The sequence below is a fragment of the Poromitra crassiceps genome (assembly GCF_964638095.1).
Source record: "Poromitra crassiceps genome assembly, chromosome: 21".
In the NCBI taxonomy this organism is placed as follows: Eukaryota; Metazoa; Chordata; class Actinopteri; order Beryciformes; family Melamphaidae; genus Poromitra; species Poromitra crassiceps.
In genome coordinates this window covers 25029698-25048017 of record NC_139638.1, presented here as the reverse complement: position 1 = coordinate 25048017, position 18320 = coordinate 25029698, and the positions used below count along the sequence as shown (strand labels likewise).

The 18320-nt window shown below is 42.5% G+C and overlaps 3 protein-coding genes across 3 annotated transcripts in view; 1 reads left to right on the top strand and 2 right to left on the bottom strand.

Moving 5' to 3' along the window:
- The window catches only part of rgs3a (regulator of G protein signaling 3a), a gene marked incomplete at its 5' end in the record, with an annotated part of 288237 nt that overhangs the window by 52583 nt on the left and 217334 nt on the right, over positions 1-18320 (top strand). The gene's annotated exons all lie outside the window — the stretch shown is intronic.
- Positions 6529-8618, bottom strand: LOC310795749 (E3 ubiquitin/ISG15 ligase TRIM25-like; the record flags this gene model as incomplete). The annotated part of the gene is made up of 1 exon (XM_083657821.1): positions 6529-8618. One exon carries the CDS (start codon positions 8616-8618, stop codon positions 6951-6953), a length of 1668 nt encoding a protein of 555 aa, XP_083513947.1. The 3' UTR covers positions 6529-6950.
- On the bottom strand, positions 12870-15596 carry LOC310795751 (E3 ubiquitin/ISG15 ligase TRIM25-like; the record flags this gene model as incomplete). Its single annotated transcript, XM_083657823.1, has 1 exon — positions 12870-15596. One exon carries the CDS (start codon positions 15594-15596, stop codon positions 13932-13934), a length of 1665 nt encoding a protein of 554 aa, XP_083513949.1. The 3' UTR covers positions 12870-13931.

Genomic DNA, 18320 nt, shown 5'->3' with positions numbered 1-18320 from the left:
GCCAGAACTAGCTTATGCAATGAATGAATGAATGAATGATAACCCACATTTTGAAGAATAGAACATGACAAAATGAGAAATGGAGTGAAAGAGTTGCAATCAGTGCCTCCTGAGTAGATTTATTTTAACATTTCATTTTCATGATTCTTACATTTTTACATTTCCCCCTTCCTCTCAAGTACCCCCTGTAGTACCTCCACGTACCCCTAGGGGTATGCATACCCCAGTTTAGGAACCACTGCTGTACTGATTGATTGATTGATTGACTTTATTTGGTGAATGTCAACAAAGAACAGGGACACAAATACAGATACAGACAATCACCGAGGATAAAAACACAATAAAGCCGTAGCTAAAGCATAGGCTTGTTTCCATTGCGGTCCTCATGAACAAACAACATAAAAGTGACAAACACAACACACGAATGGGTATCACCTTCAATACTCAAATTAAGATTTTTTAACATTATTACTATTTTAATGTATTACTGAAATGTTGTGCACACGCACACGCACACGCACACACACACACATACACACACACACACACACACACATACACACACACACACACACACACACACACCATTTGGGTCTCACTGCAATCAGTGGGGTTTCCTCCAATGAAGGGAGAATATCTTCAAAAAATACAAAATACCAACATTTCTATTGGTTCTACTGTAGGTAGGTCAACAGACTGGTGACATTAATGTTCACCGTGTGAGTCAGTTGTGTTAGAACGCTTTGGGAGTCGATGAGGACATTTCACAGACAAGTGGGCACAGTAGAGTCAAAATATGAACAAGGAGGAAAGAGTCATCTTGTGACCAAAGAGAGCTTGTTCTCGGGAGAGCTACATGATGGCGTGAGGCTTCACAAGGCAACAGAGCAAAGAAGTGGATTCCACCTGTCAGTCTGTGTGTGAGGAGGCTGTCTCTCCTCCTCACACTCTGGCCTCTGTGCTTGGCTCGCCGGAACGTACACACAGTGGGAACGTGTGCTAACAGATAACAAATGAACCGACACACATACACACACGCGCACGCACAAAAGCAAAACCAACTCAGACACACACATACACAAAAAAAACAACCAAAAAACATACCAACATTACATTACTATTACCGCTTTCAGACAGACACGGTTCTGGCTCTGGCTCCGTTCTGGAGTCTCAGAACCTTGGTGCTTTCTGGCGAACCAGCCCGTGTTCACACCAGTTTAAGCGGAATCAAAGTGGGAGGACATTATTCGGTAGTCCTTCTTCAGTTTTTTAAGTTTATTAATTATTTGGTCTGGCGTTAGAGTGAACCCAGCCTTGGCCATCTCTTCCGCAAGGTCGGCATACAACTTGCTCTTTCTTGTACTGCTTTCTAGCTCGATTTGATTCGATTTGATTGCACTTGCAACCTTGCGATTGCCGTTAGTTATCTTCCTACTTCTTATCTCTGTATATTGATGTAACCGCTACGCTGCATACAGACACTAAGACAAATTCCTCGTATGTAACTTGCATACTGTGGCAATAAAAGTGATTCTGATTCTGATTTCTTGAGATTCGGTAGATGTCCAAATCGCCACTAAACATTAGGTTTCCTCAGGAGACCACTGCAAATTATTTTTCTCCATGTTGTCACTGCCTTCTTCTCCTTCCTGCTCGTCTTCACAGCCTAGAATAAGACATGCCCACTGATGATGTCACGCTTCGCAAGGAAAAAACAACTATTTTTTGGTTCCGCTGAGAACCAACTTTTCAGGTTCCGAACCAGTTATTTGTTTGGTCTGAACGCGCCGGCCGGTTCAAATTTGGGTTCGGGAACCGGAACCGGCACGGAGCCCTGCCGGTGTGAAAGCCCTATCAATGATGCTACCAGCCGCATACTGTAAGGTGCATAAGTGCTTACAAGAGATGCTGGACATGAAATCCCGTGCAAGGAGTCTGTGAGAAATGAGCTGGGCGAGTTACTCGTTGTTTCTAACCTCGTCAAAGTAGGCCAGGAGCGGGTCCCAAATAACTGAGAACTTCGTACGTGAGTTGGTCCTCAGGAACCTGAGTCTCTCCATACGCACAACCGAAACCATGTCCGCCAGCCACAGCTGAAAGGAAGGTGGAGAAGGGGATTTCCACTCCTTTGGACGGCACGGTGGCTCAGTGGTTAGCACTGTTGCCTCACAGCAAGAAGGTCCCGGGTTCGAACCCCGGTCCGTCCCAGGTCCTTTCTGTGTGGAGTTTGCATGTTCTCCCCGTGTCCGTGTGGGTTTTCTCCGGGTGCTCCGGTTTCCTCCCACCATCAAAGACATGTATGTTAGGGTTAATACTCCTGTCGGTGCCCCTGACCAAGGCACTGGCAAAAGAACTGGAGTTTGTCCCCGGGCGCTGCACTGCGGCTGCCCACTGCTCCTAGTTCTAGGAAGGTTCCTAGTAGAGGATGGGTCAAATGCAGAGGATGAATTTCCCCATGGGGATAAATAAAGGATAACTTAACTTAACTTAACTTAACTTAACTTAACTTAACTTTTTTTTTTTTTTTTTTTTTATTCTTTTTTTATTGTTCTTCAGCATGGAATACAGAGCATCTGATACATCATTACTATTATTTTCTTGTGTCATACATAGTGTTATATCATTCATACATTACATACATACATACATACAATCATATCCCTGCATTCCCTGCCCCACTCCCCCCTCTCTCTCAATTCCCATGTATGCTTATTTACAATTGTATTCAGTACCACACATTTCTTTATGCTCTTCTCCATACATCGATTTACTCATCTCTATATCAGCTCTGTTTTTTACATTCATTAACAAAAAATACAAAAATAAATCATAACATGTACATATCTGTAGCTATTAAACCTTGAACTAAGGGATTCCTTGCCCTGCACAATCTTTTATACAAAGTCTGCTCTAATTGGCGCTATATACTCGATCCAATTTTCCCAAATTCCTTTCAACTTATCCTGTTGCAGTCTGATAGCATAAGTCAGCTTCTCCATCACATATCATGCATTACTTCAATCCAATCATCCACCCTAGGTGCTTCGGCCTTCAGCCATTTCCTTGTAATCGCTTTCTTACTTGCAATTAACATCATTCTAAATATATGTTTGTCTCCTAATCGCACAAGCCCTTGGTCTACTTTCCCCAAGTATAATACGGTACCTCAAATGAGAGTGGAAGATTCACTTTGGTTATTTCATCCATACATTTCTTTAATTCTTGCCAGTAACCTTTTAGAATAGGGCAGTGCCAGAATATATGGAAATGGTCAGCTCTGTCTGCTCTCTGTCTGCTCCACACATTCTCCAGCACCTTGTGTTTTGATATTTTTTCTGTGCAGGAGTTAAAAAATATCTTGTGATATTTTTCCATCCATGTTCTCTCCAAGATGAGGAGCATGTTGTTTTCCACTGTTGTTCAAAGACCTCTTCCCATTCCTCCACTGTCATCTCAATATTTGCTTCTCTCTCCCATTTCTCTTTTATATATATTGTGTCACTGCCCTTCAAATCTTCCACTCTCATATATAAGTTCGAAATTAATTTTCTTCCCAAGTTTGATTCATGTGCCAAGGTAAACATATTATTCCCAATTCTGATCCAACTAGATTCCCCTCTCTCATTGTTTGCTCTATGTAATGTCTCAATTGCAAATACCTATAAAAGTCCTGATTAGCCAAGCCAAATTGATCCTTCACTTCTTGAAAACTTTTAATATTCCCATTCTTCAGTAACTCCCAGTGTATCTTGGGTCCCCGCTCCCATGTTTTGAACCTCCTGTCTGTTCTATTTGGTATGAATTCTGAATCATGACGGTAAGTGTTAATTTCGTCAATGAAAACTATGACAAAAAATATTTGTCGACTACCTGTTTTCACTGATGAAATCTAAACATACATACATATATATACATACATATATGTATATATATATATACACACACACACACACACACACACACACACACACACACACACACACACATCAAGATGAGTTAGTAGACATGAAGACTGCACTTTGTTGTTATGTCATATTAGTTTCACATTTTATAGCAGCTTTGCTTGCTGAAACTAATACAGAATAAATACTTTATTCCTTCTTGGAATTAAAACTTTATTGATCTTTTCAAACATTCACATTGATCACATATCAATTCACTAAAACCTGAATGATTCTGGTTCAATCTTTCCATGTACATAATATTCACTTCATCCACACAATCAATCTGTTAAACAGTACGTCAGCACTGTGGAGGAAAACAAATCCTCACCCTATTGATTATAATAATAATGATTACATAGTTCACTTTTCTACAAAGAGCAGGGAACAAAATCAAACTTTTCAGCTATAATAAAGGATGTCATGATGATAATGTCATCAGTGATATTGTGTATATATATATATATACACACACACACACACACACACACACACACACACACACACACACACACACACACACACACACACATCAAAAAGCAATTAAGATCAGTTAGGAGACAGACATGAAGACTGCACTTTGTTGTGTTTTAGGGAGAGAATCGACTCAGTTATAATGTCATATTAGTTTCACAATTTATATAAACTTTGCTAGACTTCCTAAAACTAATACAGAATAAATACTTTATTCATTCTTGGAATTACAAACTTTATTGAGCTTTTCAAACACACTTTGATCACACATCAATTCACTAAACCCTGAATGATTCTGGTTCAATCTTACCATGTACATAATATTCACTTCATCCACAGAATCAATCTGTTAAACAGTACGTCAGCACTGTGGAGGAAAACAAATCCTCACCCTATTGATTATAATAATAATGATTACATAGTTCACTTTTCTACAAAGAGCAGGGAACAAAATCAAATTATTAACAACTATTCAGCTATAATAAAGGAAAGATTTCTAGGTTGCTATGGCTGCTCCATTAAGGCCCATGCAGTGGAACAGAAACAGCAGAAAACATTAGATTTTTTTTGGGCATTTCAGACTAATGAAAACCAGGATATATCAATGTACATTTAAATATAGTATATAGCCTATATGTAGATGTATTTCTTTTGTGGGGGGGGGGGCTTTATTTTAAATTCTTTCCCACCCTTTCTCCAACATTAACTGAATCAAACAAGCTTTTAAATCTTTATTATGCTACTGTAAGACAGGCTATAAACACAAGATGTGGGGCTCTATCGTTGCAGCAGCGCAGTTTCTAGGCCGAGCGGCAGGCGCAGATCAAAGCAGTGGGCGTGGAAAGGCGCACTTGATATCGTCGTGCTGGCGCTAGATGCAGCCCAAAGCATTACAACCACGCCTTTTAGGCGTAAAATTATGCACCGTCATGCTCATTGGATAAGTGCAATAAACGAATGGCACGCTTGCCTTTTTAGCTCCAATTCCAGTGATCCCGCAAAACCAGACGAAAGCCAAACGCTCTGCCCCCCCCCCCCTGCCCCCCCCCCCCCCCCCTCCCTTCATCCAGCCTGTCTGTCTGCATTATAGGCTATTATTCCATATTATTATGCTTCTCAAACCAATCTAACTGCAGTTTCAATAGGCTACTGCAAGCATGTAAATACGCTACACTATAGCAAGATCAAAGTGAAAATAATGTTCTATGCATCAGCTAGAAAAATATAGCCTATTAGATTGGTGAAAGTTTGTCCAGAAAGATATCATTTTCTCTCGCCTGCTGCAGGAAGGATGATGCACATAAATATACCCTACATTATGTCAAGTCATTGCATAAATGTGTTTTTATTGTAAAACTAAATGTGAAATAGGGCCAAGTTATTGGACGGACATCACAGTATAGCAGATGCCATTAGAAGCGCGTTCCGAAGCGCGTTCCGCTGTTACTTCTCTAAATCACGTTAACTCGACAAGGGGTATATATATGCCCAGGAGGACATATATGTTTCACATAGGGTGGTGTTTTCATTTCGAGGTTTTATTTGGTCCAATATTGAAATGTTGACAATGGCAGGCTGTGTTACCATTACACATTAATTTAGAACTACCTTTTATATCTATTTTGGCTCATTTGGTGGCTATTTAGTAGCGAAATGAAGAAACACAATGCATGCTGGGAACTCAGAGAGAGAGAGAGAGAAGGGTGACAGAGAAGAAGCAGTGAAGGCAAAGAATAGGCCTGCTTTTGAAAAGCGCAAAGCGCTAAATGTAGGCCAGCTCCCAAGATATGACTAGGCTGGTATTTAGCGCCGACACGCCCACTTTGGGACTGCGCCACGCCCATTCGGCCTAAAGCGCATTTGGCAGCCTAAAGCCTATTGCTATCTTGCCGAAACAGGCGCAAGGCACGTTTTTTTGCGGTTAAGGCCCGTAATAGCGCCGATGGCCTGTGGGAGAATAGAGCCCCTCCTGTTTACTCTTGGTTGTACACCAAACTCAATAAAACAATGTGGCGGTTTAATGTGTCCTTGTTATCGGCAAGTAGTTCGGTTTGGCCATGGTTAAGCGTAGCGGGGCCTGGCGGAGATCTGCACTCTGCTGACTGAGCGCACTTTTCTAGTTTATTTTAGTTTACAATTTAATTGAATGATAAGACATTTATGTTTAACATTTATTTTGACATTCTGATTTGTAAAGCACTTTCTAAATAAAAAGGGGGGTTCATATTTATCCGACTGCTTGTTGTAATAATTGATGAAAAAGTAGCCATGTGCAGTAATATAGAACATTGAGGATGCATTGAGATGCATCATGATGCATCGTGGAATGTAATCAAAGACCAGTAAATGGTAATCAAATCCAATTGTGAGGCCAGTGAAGATGCACAGCCCGTTAGCATGAGCAGTGATAGCCACCATGACTGAACAAACAGATAAGAGACTCAAACTGCAGCAACATCAAATCAAAGCCCCGCCCACACTGTTTGATTGACAGGTGATCTACTGTACCACACATTGCTGCTTTAATAACTCTGTCTACTTGAGATTACACAACTCAGCAGTGGCTGCACCAGAAAGCCAAAGTCCAGCATAGAGAGGCTGAGTAAATGTGGTCTGGACTCTGTGGAGGAGAGTCATGGTTTCAGAGACGCTGTAGAAGGACAGAATACCTGCTCTGTGATCCAGGTACACTCCTACTCTGGAGGACAGACGGCCTGGGATGGGAGTGTTGATACTGTTATGTACAAATTGATGTGTGTTGTAATAATAATATAATGCCCAAGACTTGTCATTGTATCCAAAAGTACTTACATCCCCTGTTCTGCTAATATTCTTATAAGCAACTGCTATTATAACTCCAGATCCATTCCACTCCACCTCCCAGTAACAACGGCCAGTCAGACCCTCTGTACTCAGGACCTGAGGCCTTTCAGTGAATCTGTCTGGGTGACTAGAATATGACTGTTCTTCACTCATGTATGTTGCTTTTCTGTTCCCCTCAGCTAATAACAGCCGTGTGTTTGTTGTGTTTGGATCCAGTGTGATCTGACGTGAATATTGTAAGAAGTCAGCTCTGGTCTTGGGCTCTCTTGGTTGTGACAGTAAAACATCCACTTGAGTCACTGTCAGTGAGATCTTAGGCCATTCCTCTGTCAGAATGTCCTGTAGTTTATCTCTGACCTCTGACACAGCTGCAGTCACATCCTCAAAGTAGCGCAGAGGACGGGTATCGATCCTGGGTGAGTCTGTAGATTGACTGAGACGTGACACTGAGGGGTAACTGTGGAGGAAGTGGATGTGATCCTCTGTGTGTGAGAGCTGCTCCAGCTCAGTGTGTTTCCTCCTCAGCTCAGAGATCTCCTGTTTCAGCTTCACCTGAAGTTCTTCAGCCCGACTCGCTTCCTCTTTCTGCTGGGATCTGATCTGCTCCTTCACCTCAGAGCTTCTCTTCTCAATGAGACGGACCAGCTCAGTGAAGTTCTTCTCACTGTCCTCCACTGCTTTATCAGCAGAGAGATTGATAGCTTCCACCTCCTGCTGAAGCACCTTCACGTCTTTCTCTCTGTCCTGGAGTGTTTTCTGGATTTGTTGCCGACTCACCCCGAGCTCTTTCTGCCTCTCGGTCCTTTCTGCTGCAGCTGAGACTGCATCGTGGCCTTTATGTTCATCCATTAAGCAGAGATAACAGATACACTCCTGATCAGTACGGCAGAAAATCTTCATCACCTCATCATGATGAGAGCAGATGTTCTCCTGAAACTTCACGGTGGCTTCCACCAGCTTGTGTTTCTTTAATGGAGCTACATCATAGTGACGTTGGAGGTGCTGCTCACAGTAAGAGGCCAGACACACCAGACAGGACTTGAGGGCTTTCAGCTTTCTCCCAGTGCAGACATCACAGCCCACATCTCCAGGTCCAGCATAGCAGTGATCAGGAGGTGCAGCTTGGAATCCTGTCTTCCTCAGGTCCTCCACCAACTCTGCTAACATGGTGGTCTTCACCAGGACAGGCCTCGGTATGAAGGTCTGCCTGCACTGGGGGCAGCTGTGGATTTTCTTCTGATCCTCTACATCCCAGTGGTTTTTAATACAGCTCATGCAGTAGCTGTGCCCACAGGGAATAGTCACCGGATCCTTCAGTAGATCCAGACAGATCGAACAGCAGAGCTTTGCCCCGAACAGCTCAATTCCTTGCTGCGCCATTTCACTTCTCAGTGAGAGTGTCAGATAGTTTCACTGTCCCTCAACTGGAGGTGGGGGGGGGGGGGGGGAAGCTGTGCTCCAATCAGAAACAGCAATCTGTTTCTTGTCTTCATGTTCATGTGCTGATCTGCAGTGAATGGGCTTGTCAGCTCTTGCACTTCACAGCATGTTTACACGCATCTCAATTGAAGAAGAGGGGAAGGTGCAGGTTATCAGGCAAGATTATGACAAAGAGATAAAGAATAGTTAAACTTTAGATCAACATCTCTCTCCTCTTATTCCCCCTAATTTTAAAATAAAGTTCCAAAACCTACCAAAAGTAAGTGGCTGGTAGAAAATTTTACAGTAAAACTATTTAGAATCTCTCTCTCTCTCTCTCTCTCTCTCTCTCTCTCTCTCTCTCTCTCTCTCTGTGTTTGTGTCTGTCTGTCTGTCTGTCTCTGTCTGTCACAGGGACACAAATACAGATACAGACAATCACCGAGGATAAAAACACAATAAAGCCGTAGCTAAAGCATAGGCTTGTTTCCATTGCGGTCCTCATGAACAAACAACATAAAAGTGACAAACACAACACACGAATGGGTATCACCTTCAATACTCAAATTAAGATTTTTTAACATTATTACTATTTTAATGTATTACTGAAATGTTGTGCACACACACACACACACACACACACACACACACACACACACACACACACACACACACACACACACACACCATTTGGGTCTCACTGCAATCAGTGGGGTTTCCTCCAATGAAGGGAGCATATCTTCAAAAAATACAAAATACCAACATTTCTATTGGTTCTACTGTAGGTAGGTCAACAGACTGGTGACATTAATGTTCACCGTGTGAGTCAGTTGTGTTAGAACGCTTTGGGAGTCGATGAGGACATTTCACAGACAAGTGGGCACAGTAGAGTCAAAATATGAACAAGGAGGAAAGAGTCATCTTGTGACCAAAGAGAGCTTGTTCTCGGGAGAGCTACATGATGGCCTGAGGCTTCACAAGGCAACAGAGCAAAGAAGTGGATTCCACCTGTCAGCCTGTGTGTGAGGAGGCTGTCTCTCCTCACACTCTGGCCTCTGTGCTTGGCTCGCCGGAACGTACACACAGTGGGAACGTGTGCTAACAGATAACAAATGAACCGACACACACACACACGCGCGCACGCACAAAAGCAAAACCAACTCAGACACACACATACACAAAAAAAACAACCAAAAAACATACCAACATTACATTACTATTACCGCTTTCAGACAGACACGGTTCTGGCTCTGGCTCCGTTCTGGAGTCTCAGAACCTTGGTGCTTTCTGGCGAACCAGCCCGTGTTCACACCAGTTTAAGCGGAACCAAAGTGGGAGGACATTATTCGGTAGTCCTTCTTCAGTTTTTTAAGTTGATTAATTATTTGGTCTGGCGTTAGAGTGAACCCAGCCTTGGCCATCTCTTCCGCAAGGTCGGCATACAACTTGCTCTTTCTTGTACTGCTTTCTAGCTCGATTTGATTCGATTTGATTGCACTTGCAACCTTGCGATTGCCGTTAGTTATCTTCCTACTTCTTATCTCTGTATATTGATGTAACCGCTACGCTGCATACAGACACTAAGACAAATTCCTCGTATGTAACTTGCATACTGTGGCAATAAAAGTGATTCTGATTCTGATTTCTTGAGATTCGGTAGATGTCCAAATCGCCACTAAACATTTGGTTTCCTCAGGAGACCACTGCAAATTCTTTTTCTCCATGTTGTCACTGCCTTCTTCTCCTTCCTGCTCGTCTTCACAGCCTAGAATAAGACATGCCCACTGATGATGTCACGCTTCGCAAGGAAAAAACAACTATTTTTTGGTTCCGCTGAGAACCAACTTTTCAGGTTCCGAACCAGTTATTTGTTTGGTCTGAACGCGCCGGCCGGTTCAAATTTGGGTTCGGGAACCGGAACCGGCACGGAGCCCTGCCGGTGTGAAAGCCCTATCAATGATGCTACCAGCCGCATACTGTAAGGTGCATAAGTGCTTACAAGAGATGCTGGACATGAAATCCCGTGCAAGGAGTCTGTGAGAAATGAGCTGGGCGAGTTACTCGTTGTTTCTAACCTCGTCAAAGTAGGCCAGGAGCGGGTCCCAAATAACTGAGAACTTCGTACGTGAGTTGGTCCTCAGGAACCTGAGTCTCTCCATACGCACAACCGAAACCATGTCCGCCAGCCACAGCTGAAAGGAAGGTGGAGAAGGGGATTTCCACTCCTTTGGACGGCACGGTGGCTCAGTGGTTAACACTGTTGCCATACAGCAAGAAGGTCCCGGGTTCGAACCCCGGTCCGTCCCAGGTCCTTTCTGTGTGGAGTTTGCATGTTCTCCCCGTGTCCGTGTGGGTTTTCTCCGGGTGCTCCGGTTTCCTCCCACCATCAAAGACATGTATGTTAGGGTTAATACTCCTGTCGGTGCCCCTGACCAAGGCACTGGCAAAAGAACTGGAGTTTGTCCCCGGGCGCTGCACTGCGGCTGCCCACTGCTCCTAGTTCTAGGAAGGTTCCTAGTAGAGGATGGGTCAAATGCAGAGGATGAATTTCCCCATGGGGATAAATAAAGGATAACTTAACTTAACTTAACTTAACTTAACTTAACTTTTTTTTTTTTTTTTTTTTTTTTTTTCTTTTTTTATTGTTCTTCAGCATGGAATACAGAGCATCTGATACATCATTACTATTATTTTCTTGTGTCATACATAGTGTTATATCATTCATACATTACATACATACATACAATCATATCCCTGCATTCCCTGCCCCACTCCCCCCTCTCTCTCAATTCCCATGTATGCTTATTTACAATTGTATTCAGTACCACACATTTCTTTATGCTCTTCTCCATACATCGATTTACTCATCTCTATATCAGCTCTGTTTTTTACATTCATTAACAAAAAATACAAAAATAAATCATAACATGTACATATCTGTAGCTATTAAACCTTGAACTAAGGGATACCTTGCCCTGCACAATCTTTTATACAAAGTCTGCTCTAATTGGCGCTATATACTCGATCCAATTTTCCCAAATTCCTTTCAACTTATCCTGTTGCAGTCTGATAGCATAAGTCAGCTTCTCCATCACATATATATCATGCATTACTTCAATCCAATCATCCACCCTAGGTGCTTCGGCCTTCAGCCATTTCCTTGTAATCGCTTTCTTACTTGCAATTAACATCATTCTAAATATATGTTTGTCTCCTAATCGCACAAGCCCTTGGTCTACTTTCCCCAAGTATAATACCTCAAATGAGAGTGGAAGATTCACTTTGGTTATTTCATCCATACATTTCTTTAATTCTTGCCAGTAACCTTTTAGAATAGGGCAGTCCCAGAATATATGGAAATGGTCAGCTCTGTCTGCTCCACACATTCTCCAGCACCTTGTGTTTTGATATTTTTTCTGTGCAGGAGTTAAAAAATATCTTGTGATATTTTTCCATCCATGTTCTCTCCAAGATGAGGAGCATGTTGTTTTCCACTGTTGTTCAAAGACCTCTTCCCATTCCTCCACTGTCATCTCAATATTTGCTTCTCTCTCCCATTTCTCTTTTATATATATTGTGTCACTGCCCTTCAAATCTTCCACTCTCATATATAAGTTCGAAATTAATTTTCTTCCCGTTTGATTCATGTGCCAAGGTAAACATATTAATTATTCCCAATTCTGATCCAACTAGATTCCCCTCTCTCATTGTTTGCTCTATGTAATGTCTCAATTGCAAATACCTATAAAAGTCCTGATTAGCCAAGCCAAATTGATCATTCACTTCTTGAAAACTTTTAATATTCCCATTCTTCAGTAACTCCCAGTGTATCTTGGGTCCCCGCTCCCATGTTTTGAACCTCCTGTCTGTTCTATTTGGTATGAATTCTGAATCATGACGGTAAGTGTTAATTTCGTCAATGAAAACTATGACAAAAAATATTTGTCGACTACCTGTTTTCACTGATGAAATCTAAACATACATACATATATATACATACATATATGTATATATATATATACACACACACACACACACACACACACACACACACACACACACACACACACATCAAGATGAGTTAGTAGACATGAAGACTGCACTTTGTTGTTATGTCATATTAGTTTCACATTTTATAGCAGCTTTGCTTGCTGAAACTAATACAGAATAAATACTTTATTCCTTCTTGGAATTAAAACTTTATTGATCTTTTCAAACATTCACATTGATCACACATCAATTCACTAATACCTGAATGATTCTGGTTCAATCTTTCCATGTACATAATATTCACTTCATCCACACAATCAATATGTCAAACAGTACGTCAGCACTGTGGAGGAAAACAAATCCTCACCATATTGATTATAATAATAATGATTACATAGTTCACTTTTCTAGAAAGAGCAGGGAACAAAATCAAATTATTAACAACTATTCAGCTATAATAAAGGAAAGATTTCTAGGTTACTATGGCTGCTCCATTAAGGCCCATGCAGTGGAACAGAAACAGCAGAAAACATTACAGATTTTCTTTGGGCATTTCAGACTAATGAAAACCAGGATATATCAACGTACATTTAAATATAGTATATAGCCTATATGTAGATATTAGATTTTGTTTTTTGATTAACTGAATCGAACAAGCTTTTAAATCTTTATTATATAAGGTACTGTAAGTCAGGCTATAAACACGATATGTGCTGTTTACTCTTGGTTGTACACCAAACTCAATGAAACAATGTGGCGGTTTAATGTTTCCTTGTTATCGGCAAGTGGTTCGGTTTGGCCATGGTTAGGCGTAGCGGTGCCTGGCGAAGATCTGCACTCTGCTGACTGAATGCACTTTTCTAGTTTATTTTAGTTTACAATTTAATTGAATGATAAGACATTTATGTTTAACATTTATTTTGACATTCTGATTTGTAAAGCACTTTCTAAATAAAAAGGTGAGTTCATATTTATCCAACTGCTTGTTGTAATAATTGATGAAAAAGTAGCCATGTGCAGTAATATAGAACATGGAGGATGCATTGAGATGCATCATGATGCATCGTGGAATCTAATCAAAGACCAGTACCGTAAATGATAATCGAATCCAATCGTGAGGCCAGTGAAGATGCACAGCCCAGTAGCATGATCAGTCATAGCCACAACTGAACAGACAGATAAGAGACTCAAACTGCAGCAACATAAAATCAAAGCCCCGCCCACACTGTTTGATTGACAGGTGATCTACTCCTGTACCACACATTGCTGCTTTAATAACTCTGTCTACTTGAGATTACACAACTCAGCAGTGGCTCCATCATAAAGCCAAAGTCCAGCATAGAGAGGCTGACTAAATGTGGTCTGGACTCTGTGGAGGAGAGTCATGGTTTCAGAGATGCTGTAGAAGGACAGAATACCTGCACTGTGATCCAGGTACACTCCTATTCTGGAGGGCAGACGGCCTGGGATGGGAGTTTCGATACTGTTATGTACAAATTTATGTGTGTTATTGTAATCATATAATTCCCAAGACTTGTCATTGTATCCAAAACTACTTACATTCCCTGTTCTGATAATATTCTTATAAGCAACTGCTATTCCAACTCCAGATCCATTCCCCTCCACCTCCCAGTAACAACGGCCAGTCAAACCCTCTCTACTCAAGACCTGAGCCATGTCAATGAATCTGTCTGGATGACTAGAATATGACTGCTTTTCTCTCATTTGTGTTGCTTTTCTGTTCCCCTCAGATAATAACAGCCCTCTGTGTGCTGTGTTTGGATCCAGTGTGATCTGACGTGAATATTGTAAGAAGTCAGCTCTGGTCTTGGGCTCTGGTTGTGACAGTAAAACATCCACTTGAGTCACTGTCAGTGAGATCTTAGGCCATTCCTCTGTCAGAATGTCCTGTAGTTTCTCTCTGGCCTCTGACACAGCTGCAGTCACATCCTCAAAGTAGCGCAGAGGACGGGTATCGATCCTGGGTGAGTCTGTAGATTGACTGAGACGTGACACTGAGGGGTAACTGTGGAGGAAGTGGATGTGATCCTCTGTGTGTAAGAGCTGCTCCAGCTCAGTGTGTTTCCTCCTCAGCTCAGAGATCTCCTGTTTCAGCTTCACCTGAAGTTCTTCGGCCCGACTCGCTTCCTCTTTCTGCTGGGATCTGATCTGCTCCTTCACCTCAGAGCTTCTCTTCTCAATGAGACGGACCAGCTCAGTGAAGTTCTTCTCACTGTCCTCCACTGCTTTATCAGCAGAGAGATTGATAGCTTCCACCTCCTGCTGAAGCACCTTCACGTCTTTCTCTCTGTCCTGGAGTGTTTGCTGGATTTGTTGCCGACTCACCCCGAGCTCTTTCTGCCTCTCGGTCCTTTCTGCTGCAGCTGAGACTGCATCGTGGCCTTTATGTTCATCCATTAAGCAGAGATAACAGATACACTGCTGATCAGTACGGCAGAAAATCTTCATCACCTCATCATGATGAGAGCAGATGTTCTCCTGAAACTTCACGGTGGCTTCAACCAGCTTGTGTTTCTTTAATGGAGCTGCATCATAGTGACGTTGGAGGTGCTGCTCACAGTAAGAGGCCAGACACACCAGACACGACTTGAGGGCTTTCAGCTTTCTCCCAGTGCAGACATCACAGCCCACGTCTCCAGGTCCAGCATAGCAGTGATCAGGAGGTGCAGCTTGGAATCCTGTCTTCCTCAGGTCCTCCACCAACTCTGCTAACATGGTGGTCTTCACCAGGACAGGCCTCGGTATGAAGGTCTGTCTGCACTGGGGGCAGCTGTGGATTTTCTTCTGATCCTCTTCATCCCAGTAGCTTTTAATACAGCTCATGCAGTAGCTGTGCCCACAGGGAAGAGTCACCGGATCCTTCAGTAGATCCAGACAGATCGAACAGCAGAGCTTTGCCCCGAACAGCTCAATTCCTTGCTGCGCCATTTCACTTCTCAGTGAGAGTGTCAGATAGTTTCACTGTCCCTCAACTGGAGGTGGGGGGGGGGGGAGAGCTGTGCTCCAATCAGAAACAGCAATCTGTTTCTTGTCTTCATGTTCATGTGCTGATCTGCAGTGAATGGGTTTGTCAGCTCTTGCACTTCACAGCATGTTTACACCCATCTCAATTGAAGAAGAAGAATTTGCTTCATTCCAGGAAGAGGAGTGGTTTTAAAGGAACAGTGTGTTTAGCCCTTGTTTATAACATGAAGTGAAGATTATGACAAAGAGATAAAGAATAGTTAAACTTTGGATCAACATCTCTCTCCTCTTATTCCCCCTAATTTTAAAATAAAGTTCCAAAACCTACCAAAAGTAAGTGGCTGGTAGAAAATTTTACAGTAAAACTATTTAGAATCTCTCTCTCTCTCTCTCTCTCTCTCTCTCTCTCTCTCTCTCTCTCTCTCTCTCTCTCTCTCTCTCTCTGTGTTTGTGTCTGTCTGTCTGTCTCTGTCTCTCTCTCTCTCTCTCTCTCTCTCTCTCTCTCTCTCTCTCTCTCTCTCTCTCTCTCATTTTCATGATTCTTACATTTTTACATTTCCCCCTTCCTCTCAAGTACCCCCTGTAGTATCTCCACATACCCCTAGGGGTATGCATACCCCAGTTTAGGAACCACTGCTGTACTGAAATGTTATGGGCTGCATGTGTGCACACGCACACGCACACACACACACACACACACACACACACACACACACACACACACACACACACACACACACACACACACATTCTTGGTGAGGTGGAGCATTTCATTTCGGGCAGTAATTGCTGTCAGTTCTTTTCCTCCTTCCTCCTTCCTGTCCTCTTTGTCAGAAGTTTCTCTTTGTAAACAATTCTGTAAATGCACCACAACCAGAGAAGCACGCATGATCCCAGTCACAAACAAAAAAAATAAAAAAATAATACGTGCTAGTTATGTGTTTGTGTACAAAACACATAACTAGCACGTAAATAGTACGTGCTTTATTTACGTAAATAGTACGTAAATAAATACATTCCCAAGTAGTTGAGAACTTCGTATAGTGCGTTGGTCCTCAGGAACCTGAGTCTCTCCATACGCACAACCGAAACCATGTCCGCCAGCCACAGCTGAAAGGAAGGTGGAGAGGGGGACTTCCACTCCTTCAGAATGAGTCTCTTGGCGACGATCGTCCCGTGCGTCAGAGACTGTTGCACAGCCGTAGGGAGGAGCAGAGAAGACTCCGAACAGCCGAAGATGGCGAGTTCCGCCTCCGGCTGAAGAGTTATTTTGGAATGTAACTAGCACCTAGTTACGTGTTTGTACACAAACACGAAAGACATAACTAGGTGTTTCTCCACAAACTAGTTACGTCTAGTTACATGTACGTCTAGTTACATGTTTGTACGTGCATGTACACACACCACCATCACCATGAAGTCTTCTTTCCCTGGGATTTCAGTTCACGTCCACATCAGTGCGAAAAACAAACAGAACAAAGAGACAGTTATTTTTCAGACAGGCTTACGGCTGCCTTCCTCTCACTGCAACATGTATCCCGATGAACATTTAATTGTCTTAATTGACTGAATATTTAATTGTCTTAATTGACTAACGAGAGAGATTTCGCTTTGAGTCACAGGAGTTATGTCTCATCAGCACCACGTCTCCCCCCCCGGCTTCTGTTGTCCGCCCAACCCCCCGCAAACTTAACCCTTCATTCCCCACTAGGGATGTTCATTTTGAAAATTTCCCATAATCGAAAATCGGGGAAAATTAACGATCAATTATCGATTATCGATCATATTAATAATAATATATATATATTTTTTTTTCTTTTTACAAAATGAATGCCTATGGCAGAAAATACGAAAGACAACGTGTTCTCCTCAATGAACTCTTTATTTCAATGTGTCTCCTCTCCAACACTCTGCTGTCCCCGGCGCATGCCGGTGTGAATTCCCCATGTTTAAAACAGTTTTGTTGGCACAAAGGCCCGTGCCCTGCAAGAAAACTAGAGACTATATGAAGCTCCACCTCACGTTAGTCGGCTGTGCAATGGAGTGGGGCGAGGAGGAACGAATTCCACCCAAACCTAGTCCCAAAAAATATATATATATATAAATTATAATAACAATAATCGATAAGAATTCCACATGATCGATTCCATTCCTTAACGATCAATTATCGATTTTCGATAACTGATGAACATCCCTATTCCCCACCATGCTTCGTTCTTTGATTTCAGATGTATTCTGAGCTTTTGGCTATTAGCTGTTGTATTAGCCTGTCACATCGTGTCATTTCAGTTGTGCCCTTTTGTACGTTCTCTTTTTCATCTCTCATTCTCTCATGCTTTCTGTTCTCATGTCATCTTCACTCCAGACTAACATCTCTAACATCTCTCCTGTGGCCCCTCCCCTCGGTCAGATGTGCAGGGTAATACTGACATACAGTACATATCCCCTCCCCCTCCCCTCCCCCTCCCTTTATATATTTCCCTCCCCCCTCCTCCTCCCCCTCGTCTGTCCCACAGCCTGCAGAAATCTGTCCACTCAGATATGCTTTTATAACACAGATTATTCTCACTGTCCACGGCACCACATTATTTAGTACACAGGAGTAGGCCTGACATCAATAACAATGGAGGGACACATGTTTTTACTTGAACAGGGTGTGTTGTGTGTGTGTGTGTGTGTGCGTGTGCG